Source organism: Corvus kubaryi, unplaced genomic scaffold, assembly GCF_017639235.1.
Source record: "Corvus kubaryi isolate FWS band 111438036 unplaced genomic scaffold, C.kubaryi_AGA036_p1.0 37398, whole genome shotgun sequence".
NCBI lineage: Eukaryota > Metazoa > Chordata > Aves > Passeriformes > Corvidae > Corvus > Corvus kubaryi.
The window spans coordinates 970,900-987,962 of NW_024581137.1; the positions used below are offsets into that span (position 1 = coordinate 970,900).

Consider the following 17,063-nt stretch of genomic DNA (forward strand, 5'->3'; position numbering starts at 1 on the left):
GACCCTCAGAGACATTAGCTAATCGAGGCACGATACTCCGTACAATAGGACAAGTGCTGTAAAGCTACCTCTGTTATCCCAGCAAACATGGAGACTTATCATTCCCATGGCCATTTACAGGATTTGTTTTCTTCTGACAACAACATCCACAGCCTATGGTGCTATCAACTCCAACAATTAATCTGATGCTGGCTCTCTGTGTTATCATCTCCCTAATAAGTGTCTTTTTTCTTCCTTTTTTTTTCTTTCCCACCCCGTTTGTGAGAATTTCTCCCCTGGAGCTCTTCTCTATCAGGCCCCTGCAGCTGCTGTTATTTTAGATATGGCAGGAAGTAGGTATCGGAAAACAGCAAGAGCTCACAGCACTCAGAAAAATCTAGAAATGCCTCTGATTTACCCCAGGCTCTGGCTCCAATCAAAGCTGGTCGAAAAAAGAAAATGAAAAGAGAGAGGGGGGAATGTTGGCGGAGGGAAAGGCCCAAGCAGACAACTGTGTCTGGGCTGCGTGTGTTAGGAAGGAGAGTTTCAGCCATCACCTCCTGCAGGGTACTGGGGGGATGCTCTACATGGCCGTATGGGATGGGGAATGCTTGGCTGGGAGCAGCATTCCATGGCAGAGCTGGGGCCGGCACCCTCTCCAACAGCCAAGAAAACCCCTTCTTGCCTCCCCAGGGACATGTGTTTCTCATCCCTTTTTCACATTCTCCCCCTTGCATGTCCGGTGCGTGCCTGAAGCAGATCAGCTTCCCCAGCCATCGGGCAGCTCCTGTAAATGCTTTTAGCAGCACTTACCAAGGAGCGCCAGCCAAAGACCCTGGTGGAAAGTCACTGGAGCAGGAAACCTACATCACTACTATTATTATTAGTAGTAGTATTAGTATTAGTATTATTACCACTATTATTTTTATTATAATTTTACAGCTTAGACGGGATACTTCTTAATCTGCTCAGCAAAGATATTTTTAGTCACTCCAAGTGCCTTTTAAATCAGACTGACTTTGGAAATGACTTCTGAAAGAAAAGAAGAAAAACTATAAAGAAAAACACCTCCAAACCCTTCATTCAGCAAGCAGTTTAGAAAAGAAGACACCACCATCCCCAAAGATGTATGCAGAAAAATTACTACCTTTAGAACTGGCTTTAATAAAGAAATTGTCCTCTTTGACACAGCAGATAAGGAGGATGATGTCCACCCACAGACATCTCACACTATTAGCAATCTAGTTAACATCTGTAAATGTTTTAGGGAAAGAAATTACACTTTGAGACATTTCTTTTTTAATTACAGGCTCCAGATGAGATTTGTTAGAGCAGGGAAATGTATCCCATAGCGACTGATGTCAATAGCAAGCAGTCCCTAAAGCCAGCCAGGATTGGGAAAGCCATGCTGTTTGCTGCTTTTGGCACTGCTCCCTGCTTTCACAATGTCAAAGTTAGAACCGCCTTTATATGCACTTTCCATTTTTTTTTTCCACAGTAGCTGTTGCCAGCAAGCTGTAAACTACCGTATATCACTCAGATTTAAGAACCTAAACTTTAAAACAAATTAAACTCTTGTTGACATTGTAGTAAAAATCAGAATCGAACTGAACAGCTCAGTAAAACTGCACTTCAATTATTTTATGGATTTAAGATTGTTTTCTAGGATTCCCAGACTCCCAATACAGTGAAGTTATTTCCTCTTGGCAGATGTCTGGAAAAAAAAATCACTGAATGGATAAAATTATGTGGCAGACACTAGGTTGAAGCCTAAAGGGAGGAAATAGTGTCTCCCCAGCACCTGTAAATATTTGCTCTGTGTCTTGACCAGGAGAACCTTTCATCCATGCTTTGAAAGACAATTTTCAAGGTTTTTATTTTGTGAGTTTTTAAGAAAATAGAATTTTCATCTGTCAAAACCCAGTTTCTAACTAGGTGTTTATGTGGGTTTGAACGAGAACAGCAAACACAGATCTGACCCACCCTTTAGAACCACGTCCAAGTGCAGGTAAACGCATGCAGCACACCAGTGCTCCCAGCCCCTGGCCTCTGCTTATCTTTCATTTCCCTACTTAGCAGTTAGTGTTGGGTATTCTTTTTATAATTCTCTCTTTTCTTTTTCCTATTCTGTAAAATGGAAACAAAGGTTTCCATCTGATTAATTGCCAGGTTTCCATTCTTTTTAATGTTTCCTCTCAAAACAGTTCAGAATGAAAGTATTTCAGAAATGTGTGTAGAAGGAAGCTACTAGAGATAATAATTTGTTTCATGGAACTATGTTTTACAAAAGGTGTGGTGCACCAGAGGGGCTGTTGTGTGGAGCAAACAACAATCAATTTGCGCAGCCTTTCATCAAAACCTTTGTTGCGCTTTTATCTCATCAGTGGAATGTCCTTGATATCCCCAAAGCTCCAGCCTGAAAAGCGTTTGGTTCACAGGGTCTTCAGCAAGAGCTGATTCTTGCTGGGTTGCTCTAGTCGGAAGGATGCTTCTGAAAAGAGAGCCACATGTTGCACATATGCAATGCCCACAGCTAGGTCCTGTGGTGTGCATGTCCTGGCTGAGCTCCCCAGGGAGCGGGGCCCTGCCTGCCCCTTCAAGCAATGCGTAGTTATGTGGATTTTCCAAAGCTGCTGTGTTAGCCTCCATGCTTTTACCTCCTGCTCTGAATTAGCTGGTTTGACCTGACTGAATCTCATGAAAGCAGCCAGTTTTCTTCATTGTAGCATTAATAAATTTTTTAAAGCTCCTCTTGAATTACTGTTAAAGTTCTTCCACTCATTTTGTTGCCTGGAGCACCTCTCAAAAGCACAGGCCAACTCCTGCTGGCGTTTGGATGTGCTGCAAGATCACAGCCTGGGCCATGGAAGCACCCTGTCATTTTTCAGCTATGGAGAAGCAAGGGTTTTGAAGTCCAGGTACTCAAAAAGAGACAGAAAAGAAGCCTGTTGCACATTGCGAGTGATTGGAAAGTGTAATGCAAACATTTTGCATAAAATTTCAGGTCCTTAAGTGTGTTTGAGAGATGAGTGTTGTACACCTGCTCTCAAGTGCCTTTTTCCTAGTTCTCTAGTGCTGGCTGCAGGTTTACAGTGCTTCATTCTTGGGGCAGAATCAATTTCCTCTCTAGAGAAGAGCACTGAGCATCATCAGGGTTCTTGTGTCAAGCACTGAGATGCAAGGGGGACGGTTTTGTCTTCCCTGGGAGCCCAGCTGTGATTCTTACTGAATTCTTGCAACCGTATGTGGTGTTTTTACTGTTGACATTGCTCTGTCAATCCAGCCAGAGCTTGAGCCATTCTGCAGCTAGGCACAGCATGTGGGAGAGGAGAAAAGAGGAAAAGACATTTTGTCATGTTTGCAGCTCTGTAACACTGGGACCACGTACAAATAACAGTATTCTTTCAGCTGCTATAATCTGAGATGCTTGCTGTAGGTGGTTTTAGCATCCAAGGAGTACTGGAATCCAGGAACAGTCTGGGTGCAGTGACTTTCACAGCCACATCTCCACACTGGGGACAGCATCTACTAACACCCACCTGGGGGTTTCCACATCGTGCCCAAGCTGCATTGGTATGTCTCCAGTGTGAGTCCACTTAAATCAGCCTTTGGATCAAACCTTCCCAGCCAAACTGAATGGGAGTTTTGTTATGAAAAGGTCTTTCCCTAGTTAAGGTGGTACAAAGCCAATGCAAGAGTGTCATTAAGCACTGCTAGTGCTCTTGTCCAAGGAGCCGTGATGAAGAGGACATGCACTTCTCTTTGAACTGCAGTGTTGTCCAGCAACAGATGCTGTGGTTGAAACAAAATCCTGTGGCATTACAGCTCACATTATGGTGGTGACCAGGTCATCATGCCAAAAGCAAATTTTTTGTATGATGGCTTTTTATTGCATCCATTTTCTTGCAGGCTGTTTGCAGCCACCAGTTCAGATTCCCAGAGCCAGCCCTGCTTCTGTGCCCACTGCTGAAGATTAGCAGCTGTGTTCCATCACCTAAGGATTTCCCCCAGCTAGTGTGACCTTTCCCAGCCTAGTCCCCAGCAGGCTCATAGGTGGATTTCTTTTCCCTTATCAAACACATAAGAATTTTAATTAGCCCCACCCAGCCTTTCTCTCCATTCCGCAGCATGTGGGCGCTCACTGAGTCACTTCATGGCCATCGTTTTATCTGACCGAGCAAAACCCCTGTGCATCAGAGGTTACCAAACAAGGCTCAGCCTTCACACAGGCAAGGTGCAGATGTGTCCCAGCAGTGTGCCATAGGCACGTTGTGTATGGTCTGCGCAGTGGCATCCTCCTGTTGTCCCTGCCTAGGTGCCCTCTTCACTGGGTGATGTGAATAAGGGCACTGATCTTTTCTGTTTGGCATGCACTTTGCTGATGAAAAGGGCTATAAAGGAAAGAGGTGTTGATCATGGTGATGATAATAGGGCAAGTTGGGTCCATTAAAAAAAAAAAAAAAAAAAAGACAACCAAACCCTTCTTGCTCAGAAGAAGATCATATAGACCATGTTTAATCTCTCTCCAGGACACTTACATTGTTGAGACCATGTTACTCCTGCTCAAGTCCGTCAGACTTTGAGGCTGGTTGAGTGGAAGAAGAGTCAAGTCTCTTGGCCATTCTCTAGCTATGGCAAGGAAAGGGCACTCAGCAAATACTGCTGTTTGACCTAAGATGCTTCTTTCTTTCCTCCATTTATTGTTTCTTTGTTTTATTTGATATGCCCAGCTGCACACAAGCTGTTTTTTTATGAACAGCAGTGCAAGGTGGCTCATTTTGGAGGATTCCAGAGGATCACTAGGGGCGACACTATTATTACATAAAGTCAATTAAAGAGCATACATGCACATCCCATTGATTTGATTTAGAACTAACGAAAGCTTCAGTAATGTGCAATTACAAGAAACTTAATGACCCCTTTATATTGAATGCAACTTCTGTGGCACCTAATATGCTTTGATGAATTGCTCATTATGTGCAATGTTGGAAAAGCTTCTAAAAAGATTAATAATTGTATAATCAATAGAGAAAATTCAGTTTTATTTGGCTTTTTTAAAACTCTGAAATCAGTAAGACATAGAGATTATAGACCTTTTCCTGCTCCCTTTTTTTCTCCTGTACCCCCAGAATTACTTTTTTTCTAAAGCTAATCTGTCACTTTTCCAGCACTTGGAGAAAAGCCCTTTCTTGTGTTACGTAGAAAGGTCTGGCCTGATACAGATGGCCATGTGAGGTCCTAAAGGCTGGTGTCAGCTGCCCAGAGAAATCACCGGTGCTCAGCTGAATGCCTGCACATGGGATGCTCCTTTGGCAGGGTATGAAGTCTCCAAGTAGCAGCCTTCAGCATCAGGCTCAGAGCTTTGTGACATGGTCCAGTCCCACTCCCTCTTCCCCATTCACTGCTGGTAAAACCTTGGAAGCTGCCAGCCCTTGGGACCATCAGGTGGGCTTTAACCTTGTTCTTCTAACCCTAGGGCACTTCGAGAGCACACTCTCAAGTGTTATCCGTGCTTCAGTTGACAGCTAGTTGTGAGGTACAGCAAACCTTGAGGGATGGGATCAGGAATATGAGAGTAAAAAGACAAGAAAAAGGAAGTTTCATTTTGGTTACATTCAGGATTTAACACTGTCAGAGACATCTGGAGGCTAGAAAAATAGGCAAATGCAGATTTGCTTAAAATTTGTTTTGATTTTGAATCCAATCTTGTCACGCTTCAGGGCATGAATCATGAGTTTGGAATGCCAGGGTCTGACAGCTCTGTTCACTGTTGGGCACTAGACTGAAAAGGAGAACTCTTCACCAGGATCAATTGTTTTACTGTATTGCTCATGACAGGGGCAAATTCCTGTTGTCTATGGCAAAGGGGTGCCTGGTCTTCCTTACTCCTTCCAGACTGGTACCTACAAAGCTTCCAGCAGCGCTGATCTCAGATTTTGGCTGCCTTAGGTAGCATTTGTGTAGTTTGTCTGTCGTGTGGAAATTTTGTGTAAAACGTAAAATATGTCTGTTTTGATTCCCTTACAGATGCTCTTAGGAACGTAAACAGATCATTTTGGTTACAATGTGGTTTATTTGTTCATTGCCCAGCCTTACCCTCACGCGTGTGTGTATGTGTGTGTCAGATGAGGCTTGCATCATACTGGGGCAGATCCTGAAGCCTCTGTGCAGCCCAAATCCCCATCTCCCCAGGCAAGGCTTGCCTCAGTGAGGGCTACCTGAAATTCCTGTTGAGTCTCTGATTCTTCAGTAAAAAGGGCAAATCAGATTGAATACAGCCATCCTCAGACTGAGAGTAAAAACAAGCTGAAGTTTAGACTCCAATGTGTTGGAAATCACTGCAGTTCTGCAGATTCCTGCGCTAATTTCCAGCAGCCGGGGAATTCATCCCTAAGTGTTTGCAGAGCAAGAGACGCAGGGCATTTCCAGGGCTGCATATGGGAGGGATAAAAAAAATCTAAACCCAGAAATTTTGGTGCAATAGGATGGGACTCATTTAGCCTGGGCACCTATTCAAGAGCCCCAGTTAAATTGCTGCCGCACAGTGCTGTCATCACACTGCAAGGAACCTTTCCCATTAGCCCTCCGCAGTGCAGCTGCCCTGGGAGACTTGGGGTTGTTAAACTAAGTAAGGCAGAGGGTAGAGCAGGTAGGAAAACTTAATGGCTGTCATGCACAACAATGCCATCCATCGTGCCAAGCTGATGTTCTTATGGGAGGATCATGTTTTATTAAAACCTGCTACTTGTTGTCACTCACTTGCTCCACTGTCCTATTTGCTGTCTCCAAAAATAGCATGCCCTGTGGTAGTGGCTTATTATGATTAAATAGATAAAAATAAGTGTAAAGTTTAAACACATCCAGGACACCTGAGGTAATACAAGATCTGACTTCTTCATGGAACGTGTGAAGTTATATTTTCCACTGCTTCTCAAGACTTGTTTGGTTTGGTTTTTAATTCAGTAAGCTTTAATGTGATCTACAGTTTTGCATCACAGTCTGGCACCTCAGGAATTTATATCACTGTTTTCTGATTTTTTGTCTTACTCACAGGACAATACTTACTAGTTTTGAAAAAAGAGTTTCTGTAAGAAAAACCCTTTTTTCAGTGATGTGAGTACCAATTCTATGTTGTTTGTTGCAGCTTTCATATGTCAGGAAGTAGTGATGCTTATTAATAGTGAGGAAGTAGGTACCCTGATAAAAACTGTAGAGTTTTAGTCATGGGATGGAGTTTATATGAGGAGCTTAATTTTTTTAGTCGCTATATTTAGCCATTTTTCTCTTAAAACAAAATCCATACATGGAGATAAGAAAAAGAAGCTTTCCTCCTGTATTTCTGCTTCCTCTGCATTCATCTGCAACTTTGAATTCATCTTCAGTGATGCTAATATGTTGCATTTCATCTAAAACAAGGGCATACGAGAGCACAGTAGCCTTATGGAGCAAGATATGGCCTCTCCGCTGGTGGAAAAAATCTGAGGGCAATAATTATAGGCAGCAAAGTGAACGTCATACTACAAAGCATTACTACAGGTAGCGTGGTGTCAGCGTTAAAACTCATGTAGTCACTCCAGAGCTATGTGTCCCAGGCTCTCTTTGTGTGCTGAATAGTGACTGCAGAAATTCAGAGCACTTGTGGGTACATCCACGCTGTGTAATGAGCTGTGTGGAGAGATCCCTGACCTGGATGTCGGTGTAATTGTACCCATGTAAGGCTTGACCTGAGCTAGTGAGTTCTGCCAGAAGGCAAAAACAATGAGCCAAACCAAGGCAGTTTTGCTTTCAGGATTGCTACTGGTTTCTGGAGGTTGCTCAAACCTTCCACAGGCCTTCTGGAGGCTGTGACACAGCTGTGCAGTCTGACCAGTGTCAAACGTGGTCCAAATGAGGTCTCCACTCATGGCACTGCCCTGCTTAGGCAGTTACTCCCATCTGAAAGATGAAGCATTATTGTCCAGACATGGCAGAATCGGAGCATGACTTTACCGCAGGCTTTCCATACATATAGCTTGAAAGGTGCAGCTGGTATTACTTGTATTTTCCACACCGTGAGAACCAGTCAGAGCAGGCTGCTTTCGTTCATTTTCATCAAGAGAGCGTTACGGCATCTCAGCCCCTTGTCTTCGGTTCTGCTCCATGTTAGAGGCAGTGGTCCCCAGCAGACACAGGTGGACATGAAGTAATGAGCAAAGGTTGGTTAGTCAGCCGTGGATAGAAGCTTCATGTGAACCTGAATGCCTGGATGTCTTGGGACATGCCGTGTGGCACTTTCTATTGATAAGGAAACCAAAAACCATCCTGAAGGAGCTGAGTTGATGCCATTGCTATTTACAGGGGAACAGGGACATGTGAATCACAAGGTGTCAGCTCAGTGCAGAACCTCTGAGTGCCCTTTTGCCTAAACTCTTATCATACCTCGGTCTATTAAAAAGGAGTGGAGTGGAGAACCATGAAGCTCACTTGTGGGAGAGAAGAGTGCATCATAAAGGGGCGCAACAGTAAATACAATCTAGAGTTCCACTACTCAGTCTCCTTTGTGCAAGCCTTTCTGGGCTCCTGCTGACATGGATTGAAGTCATGGGAACAATGGTCTTTGACATCCACATGTGTGACAAGACAGCAACTTAATCCAGCCAGAAAATGGAGATTTAATGTTACTGCTTGCAAAGTGAAAAGGAATGGGTCGTGTTTTCAAACTGATACCATTCACCAACAAAACTGTAGACTCAGCTCTTCATAATTGTGAGTTTGAACATGGCTCTCAGCTCACTACCCATTTTTTCAGACTCTTGGGGGACATTCACCTTTAGGAGTATGAAGTCTTCCAGACTGACACCCCATGCATGTGCCCTCTCCCTACTCCCTGCACCACTGACCTTGTAATTTCTTTGCTCTGATTTGAGCTGGAAGGCAGAACTTTGTCTCGGAAGAACAGGTATTTTGTTAAAACAAAAGGCCACATTGTTACCCGTATCAGTAGTCAGATGCAAGGAAAGAAGAAATCTGCAGAAAGTTAAAGTTTTGCCAGTTGATGGAATCCATGTACAGCCACTAAATGTTAAAAATATTACATTTCCTATGAAGTTCACATCTATATATGGAACCCACATTTGTACAGATATATCTGGTTGTCCTGTTCCATGCAGGAACCCAAACTGGTGCATTGGTAAGACACTGATTTTGCTAATTAGTAAAGCAGAAATTTCCATTGCAAGGGCATTTCAAAGCAAAATTAAATACAAGAGGAAAAAACTCCTTGTTAAACTAAAATGTGGGGTAACAGCTCACCACATCCTGCTACTGTGGCATCTGCTGTTTAGCAAAGGAAAGGTTCCTCTTTCAGAAGCCTTGACAGGTAGAGAGGTCACGTGTTACCTGCATTTCTCAGCATTATTATTTTTTGCCTTTTCTGTCAGTGGAAAAGCTGAACATGACAATGGAAAATACCAGTTGAGAGAAGGCATTGTGGGGAACTGTAGGTGTTAGCTGTGAAAGCGACAGTGGCCTCCTACCCCAAAGCCAGCAGAAAAACAGTGAAAAAAAAAATCTGATGACAAAGGTGCTGTAAATCATAGTACTCAGCTGTTTGGTCTGATAGGGATCAACCTGGTGCTTTAAGGGAAGTGTTGTGCTACTCTAGGCCTTGAAGATTAAACATCTTGCATGCTATTCCAGATCTGCTGCTAAGCTGTATGTAGGGCCTGCAACGAGCTGGATAATTATTTGGATCTCATCTGTCGTGGTTATAAAACAGGTCTTTATTAGTACTCAGGTTATGTTGTTTTAAAAATGAGTGTAAAGCCATTGCAACCTTTCTTTGAAGAATGTTGTGCTTATTCAAAACCCAGCTACTGCTGGAATGGTACTGCAGACATGAATGGATGTGTATCCAAGCAGCTGGGGAATCAAAGACCAGCGTTTGCTTTAGGAATGAAACTCAAACCTGGGCCAAAATACTGCTTGCACTGAATACTGCTGTTCTGTGAAGCACATACAATCCTCTTGTAATAGTAATGGGTTTGTAAGTCAAAACTTGAGCATTCAAGTCTGCAACCAGCTGATTCTCCTTAACTACATAATAAATATTTTGTTACAAAGGTGGGAGCTAAGAGAAAAATGCCAATTACTTTGTCTGCCTGATCAGATTTTGCCTCTCTGGGAAGTTCTGCAGTGGTCCTGCAGGATCAAGTGGAGCTCTGAGAATACCAAAGGGATAGAGGGCAAAGGAGATAATGAACAGGGAACAGTCAGCTGTTCTGCAGTTCTGCAGTGGTCCTGCAGGATCAAGTGGAGCTCTGAGAATACCAAAGGGATAGATGGTAAAGGAGATAGTGAACAGGGAACAGTCAGCTCATTTACTTGAAACATGAATTAAATTTACAATAAACAAATTTAAAACAGAAAAAATGAATGCTTTTTCCACCCTCACATCTGTACACTGTGGAACCCATTGCTACAGGAAACGTGAAGGCCAAAACAGGTTCAGAAGGTTATTATAAAACTTAATGGAAGAAAGTTCATCAAAGTTCACTAGAAGCAAGGATGCAGACCTCTGGCTCATTAAGTCCTGCAGCCGAGCAAAAGTGTACTAGAAAAAGCATCGCTGCAGGTGTGCTGGTTCTTACGCTCTTTCCCAAAGAACTGACAGTAGTGGTAGCTGTGACACTGGTGTGGATGGGCACACAGGATGCTTCAGCAGAACCATTCTTCAGTAACAGAGGGTTTGATTTGCTGTTGGGAAGGACAATCTTGGGTCAGCCTACAAGAAGAATATTGATGTTTTCTTGCCAAACAAAAGAAAAATCAGTTCGGGGTCAAACAAAACATTCCAAGACATTCCATTTGATGCAAAATAAAACATTTCCTAACATGCAACAAAAATGTTAACATGTTTTGGAGTATTGAAAGGAAGCAAATTTCCCAGAAATCAGAAATAAAAAATGTGGAGAGTCTTCATGGGAGTGCTGGACCATGCAGTTGGGGGTGGCGGGAAGCATCCTTCTAGCCAAACCCAGCAAGCATCACCCAGCACACTTCACATGCGCTTGCCTCCTGGTTTCCCCCCATTCCCACCCACCAGAGGGTTTTCCTTGCAGCCTCAGGTGCCTCAGCGGGCAGTGAGGGAAAGCCCACTCACATCACACTTCCCCTTTCATCTCTGCTAGCGGTCTGCTGCAAGATTCGCTGTGCTGCCATGTATTCCCCCACCTGGGCCTTTTGCGTGCACCCTTGTACCTCTCTGCAGGTTTTTTCCACTGCATTATTGGGAATTTTTTGCATTTTTGACACTGCAGTGGGTAAAGGGAAAACAAGCAAGTGAAATAGAGAGCTGTGTCTGACCCACACTGTTCCACAGATCACTGTGGAGGAGAGAGATGTTGAGTGTCCTCTTGGTAGTTTTGGCCCCATTTGATTGTTTCATCCGGTGGCAATGGGTGCACTTGGGTTGAGGTTCAGCTGTCTCCCAAGTCCGTGGTGACGTTGTCTAGTGACTGTTGTTGAACAGCTGCCACATGTTGTAACATGAGGACACCAGGCTTACTCATCAAGGTAGCAGAAGTCCACCTCTCTTAAGAAAGTAGTATAAAATAAAAACAAACAATAAACTGCTGTGAGTCAATAACAAAGTACGAGTGATTTCGGCTGGGGACAGACTGATTTGGCTGCTGAGAGATGGGGAGAGTGTGACCAAAGGAGCACCGTGGTCTCATAGGCTGAGGCAAGGCAGGTGGGTTCCCAGCTGAAAGAACTCATGTCATATGTGGAGTAAGACGTATCCTACAGTACTCAAGTGACAGAGGATCAGCTAAGGGTACCTGGAGTGACTGGAAGGGGCAGCCTCTTGAGGGCCTTAGCTGGTTTTGGACATGGACCTTTGGCTCATGTCATCAAGTTGCTTCCAAAATACCTTTGCTACATGCTTTAATAGGGGAAAGTGTGGGCTGGCAGGCTGAGGCTGTTGTTTTTGAAAGTTTTACTGAAAGAATCAAGCAAGAATAACTCAGCACATGCTACAGCATTAGTCACAAATTTGCGATGCCTTGGTGCTAATCCTGACTGAGATGGGGAGGTCCTTCGCATTTCCACTTCTCTGTCCCCATGAAGTACCAGTGATGTTTATATTCACATTTTACAGAAGCACTGTGAAGATTCATTATTTAATGTTTGTAAGCACTAAGTAACTGTACAAAGAGTGAGGATAGCCCTGACTAGTATCTTAATTTTATTTGATGTAACAAAAGCTTTGAGAGAAAGTTAGCAAAACTATGACACTGCCTGGCCAGTAGGAGGATTTGTTTTCATTGTCACATAAAACACAAAGGTATCACTGTGTGGTTTTGATGCAGACCCAGGAGTGCCTTGAAAAGTTTATCACAGAAGCTATCTTTACAAAAGCATCATGGAAGAATCATTCCACAGAAGTGTGCTGTTTGCATTCAAGGCAGAGACTCAGTCCTAAAGCTGTCTGGAGTCTGGCCACATGGAAATGGGGCGGCACTTGTGGCTAGGTTTGGATGCATGCAGAGCAGTCTTTGCCTCAGTGCAGGGCTTGCTGCTTGAATTTGTTTTTGCTGTTTGGTAATACTAAAGATGAACTCCACAGCACTTTCAAGAGGAAGAACTGCTTTGTCTTTTCACAGCTCGTTTCCTTCTTAGTTTCTGCTGCTGTAAATAGATTCTGATAAATAGATGCTGTAAACTTCTTAGTTTGCTGCTGTAAATAGATTGTTACAAATGAAACTGATATTTCCTTTCTGAAGTATGGTGTGTGTATCCATTGGTAGAATTGGTTTTGGTGGCCAGGACCTGTGACACAAATCCTGACTGATTCATGTGCTGCAATTACTAAGTGGGCAATAGGTCTGCAGGAAAAAAAAAAAACAGGCCATAAAAACCAACACCAAACGTACCCAACTAATTGCTTCAGGAAGCTGGTTTTAGACAGGCTTGGTCTTTTCCAGTAAACACATGAAGTTATCTGGATTACTGTGAAAAGCAGCCCACAAGGAAAGGAAAATGCAGGCTTTTCTGTGGTGCTTCCATGACGTGGGCACGTGTTTCCCACTCCTGGCAATGTTAGGGAAACTCAGAAGCAGTGATAGCCCTGCTGATGGCATTTTGCTAATCTTCATGTAAATCAGGTGGTGGCAGTTGCTGTAGGGAGGTAGAGTGGAAATAAAAGGGATGCTGTGTAGTCCACTGTTGATGACCTTTGCCAGGTTCAGTCATTTCCTGTCCATCTGCCAAAAATCACATGGACATAATTGGAGTGTGGGAAACTGTGTTGCTTGATGATCTTCAGGGGAGGGGGAAAAGAAAGAAAGAAGACTTGTGAATAAAGAAAACAACACTATCAGTGGAGATGCAGTCTGACTGGCTGATGCTGAGATAGCAGACCTTGTTTATTCTCTCCTCTGACTCTTGCCAAGAGAGTTTTTTAACTTGTTTGTCCCTCTCATCTGTTTGTGTGGATAGAAGTAAAGAGTGCATGTCCACGTGTGATCACCACGAAAGGAGGGTATTTATTTAAACATGTTACCAGCTCCAGGGAATGGGCAAGCATGCAGCAGTTTCCTCTCTTCTTTTTTTTTTTTTTCCTGATATCAACCCACAGTGGAAAAAATCAGCATGTGAAGTTGTATTCTATCTAGGCATTGCAGCTGCACATACCCAGGTTCAGTGACTCGCGGCTTTCTGCCACCAGTACCTACCATGGCTAACATACATTCCAAGCAGCTCTTTTTATGGAGTAGATTATTCTAGGATCTCCTGTGGTCCTCCTGGCTTTACATTTCTGAGGCAGTTTTCTAGAGCAAATGGAATGTTTTACTTGCAGCCAGTTTGAAATGTTAAGTATGTTTGATGCAGTCAAGGATCCAGGATGCTGCTGTTCTTGTGAGGCCCGGTTTTACATGGTATTTAGCATGTTAATAACCTTGGTTAATGCTGCTGGTTTTGCACTGTGATCAGCCTGCACAAGCTACCTGGTGATGTCACACTTACTGTTCAGAACTGTACTGAAGCTGTCAAGGAACGAGTGCGAGCTCGGGGGGGTTATGGACTGAGGAGAACTGCCTGCAGCAGTGGGATACTAATCGATTCCTTTTCTTGTCTTCTTTCTTTGCAGTAAATGAAATTATAAGGAATGACCTTTCCAGTACCAATGTCCACTCGTAGCTTTCAGTGTGGGCCTGGTATGAAATACACACTTTTGACTTGGCTGGCGCGTCACTTCAAGTCGGGAGATGCCGAATGAACTGAAGACGTTGCCTGGTACCACTCTGATCTTCCACCTTAATGAATGTCAGGAACTGAAGATTTACCTCTTGCTTACAAAGAAGTAGCTCCTCAACATCAACTGATGAAACAGCTTTTTTTAAAGAAAATCATCTCAGAAGAGAGAAGAGGGATACACTCCAAGATGGCGCATTTCGTGGGACAAAACTAGGAAACTCAGCAAAATCTGAGCGCTTCTTCCCAATGCTGATCCTTTTGGCACAGCACCGCTGAAATACAGCCCTGGAAGTGCCTTATTTTACCAGGTTGTGGCATCAGGGCATTTTTAATAAGCTTTGAATTCGCTACCATTAAAAGTGTTGGTAGGTGCAGAAACTCTAGAGCTTGAATTCTGGAGAGTGATATTGGAAAAAAGCATAGGACTCTGCAGCAGAGTAGGGAGAGCAATCCCGACTCCAGTAAGACACGTTTATGAATTCCAGAATTTCCTCAGCTTTTCTTCTGCTGTAATGTACAGCCTATTGCCTTATTCTCAGTGCATTTCAAAAGCCTCCTGATTCATCATCATCTCAGCTTTCTTTTGCATATTGTCTTTATTATGTGCTAATGAATCATAGGGTCGGTAGTAGTAGCATGGTTAAGATTTTGATTTTGATCCGGCTTCTGTCATAGCACAAGTGAGTTGAATAGCACAAAATAAAAAAGGTTGATGGACAAAAAATTGAAATCTATCTTTTACATGATAGATGAATGTGTATGCATGTACATACATACTAGTATATATGCATATATTTATATATGACAAATAATATAGATGATTGCCTAGTAAGGGCACTGAATTTAGCAATAATTTCAATTTCTGAGAATGCATTTCAAATCCACAGCAAATATTTCAGCTACTTCTTTTGAGGGTTTGTTGCACCTAAAGCAGGTATGCATTTTCTTTCCTCACGCAGTTAAGCAAGCACTTTAGATAGGCAAGAAGGATGCATACAAGATACATATTATTTACCAAATGCCAGAATATGAGTTATAGTAACTGTAAATACCATTATGGAAGAGTGTAAAATATTTGTTCAGTTATAATGTTATTATTCCGCAGAAGCCTTATAACTCTCTGCTACGTGTATGGAAAAGGATGTTACCAAAAACCCACCTTGGTTTCACATGTGGCGCTGTATAGTATGTTTTCAGATTAGCTAACGTTCCTGGAGCTACAGGTAGGCATGTAGTGTAGGCTTCAACATTGTATTTTTTACAATCAACTGCTTATTATATAACTAGCAACGACCTATTACTTCACATAACCAAAAAAAAAAAAAAAAACCAACATAAAAATAAAATAAAAACTAAACTAAACTAAAATAGCATGACTTTAAATTAAAAATGTTTAACATTAATATTGTGCCTTAGGAATCTGTGCCCCCTCCTGGAAACACACCCAAACTACACCCCCGAACTGGGGTGGCTCCTTAACCCCGATGCAATGAAGACTGAACAGGTTTCACAAAAAGGTGAAATCCAACTAAGTGTTTTAAAACATTATTCTGTATAATTATGTCTTACTTTCTTTAGGAAAAAAAAATGAAAGCCATATTTGTCACATTTGCACATTACTGTGAAGACATGAGAATATAATATGGCTCTATGTACATAATATGCTTTTACTGGTCCTTATAATAGTCTGTTATTCCTCACCTGTTTAATCCCAATTATTTACCCTGTATTTAGCGTTGTAGACGTTGCATGAAACGTTTCTTATAGACTGCCATATGAAAAGTTAAAAAGCTCGACAGATGTCAGCTTGACTTGTAGCTAGAAAACAGAACTAATAAAGCAAAATGTTTTGCTGGAAGCTAGTCTTAGAGTGGTTCATTCTATGTTATCTTGAAAAATCTTCTTTTCTCATATAAAATAGCATTTTTACATTATATACATATATCTCTCCATCTCTTCTATATGAAGCTGCTTGCATCCTGCTGCATCCTGCTAATATAACCATCTTAGTATGGAAGCAAAGTCTCTTGTCAACAGACTCCTCTTCATTTCCCCACTGCATTTAAAGACATTGCTCCCAAGAGGAGGAAATTGTATATGATATAATCCTCAGATTTTATTCTCTCATTATTTCAGAAATGTCAATAAACTGTGCATGGAGGAATCTCTGATTATGCCAAAGCATTTTTTATTCATATACTAAATACCTTGGGTGAGGCTTTAACCATGCGGGACAATAGAGACACACACACAGAGACACATTTCAGCAGTAATTTTAGCAGAGTTTTCAAATGTATGGTTTGGCTATGTTGCAGCTCCTTCATTCTGATTTTTATTTTCCTTTTTAAGCTATTTTGGAAAAAGAAAAGATCCCAACCTGTTACCTTTAAGCCTGGATAATGGAAGATTATGCATCTGTTGTATATGTATTCATAAAATAAAAATGAAAGCAGAAATATTTGCTGTATGAGACTGCTATCTTGTTTCTGTACATGTGTTATGGTTGTTGCTGTCAGTTTAGGAAAATGGTTTTCATCAACCTTTTTGAAAACAAAGCAAAACCAAAAAGCCACAATACTCTGAACTTGGAGCTTAGGTACGTGCAAAAATAGGTGCATTCAAAAATACCTTTGCAGGGATGATTCTGACTATTAAAAAACCCTCTGGATGAATTTTAAGTGGTGAAACAAGCTACCTTATTAATCATGCAACAAAGTACTTGGCATCTGAGCACATTGCTTGGACAACAGTTTCTTTTGCTCTGCCTGGTACTATTTCTGAAACGTGTGGGTTGTTAAGGGTAGGCTTGGGATCTGTGGCCTTCAGTGCAGTAGATACAAGAGACA

General features: G+C 42.3%; 1 protein-coding gene across 5 annotated transcripts in view; it reads left to right on the forward strand.

Moving 5' to 3' along the window:
- Window positions 1-16,675, forward strand: part of NFATC1 (nuclear factor of activated T cells 1) — a 113,133-nt gene extending 96,458 nt beyond the window's left edge. For all 5 annotated transcript variants that reach the window (XM_042043602.1, XM_042043604.1, XM_042043606.1 and 2 more), the window contains one exon: window positions 14,111-16,675. In XM_042043602.1, the coding sequence (XP_041899536.1) occupies window positions 14,111-14,160 (50 nt within the window). In that variant the 3' untranslated portion in view covers window positions 14,161-16,675. The remainder of the gene's footprint in view (window positions 1-14,110) is intronic.
- Window positions 16,676-17,063: the final 388 nt, after the last annotated feature.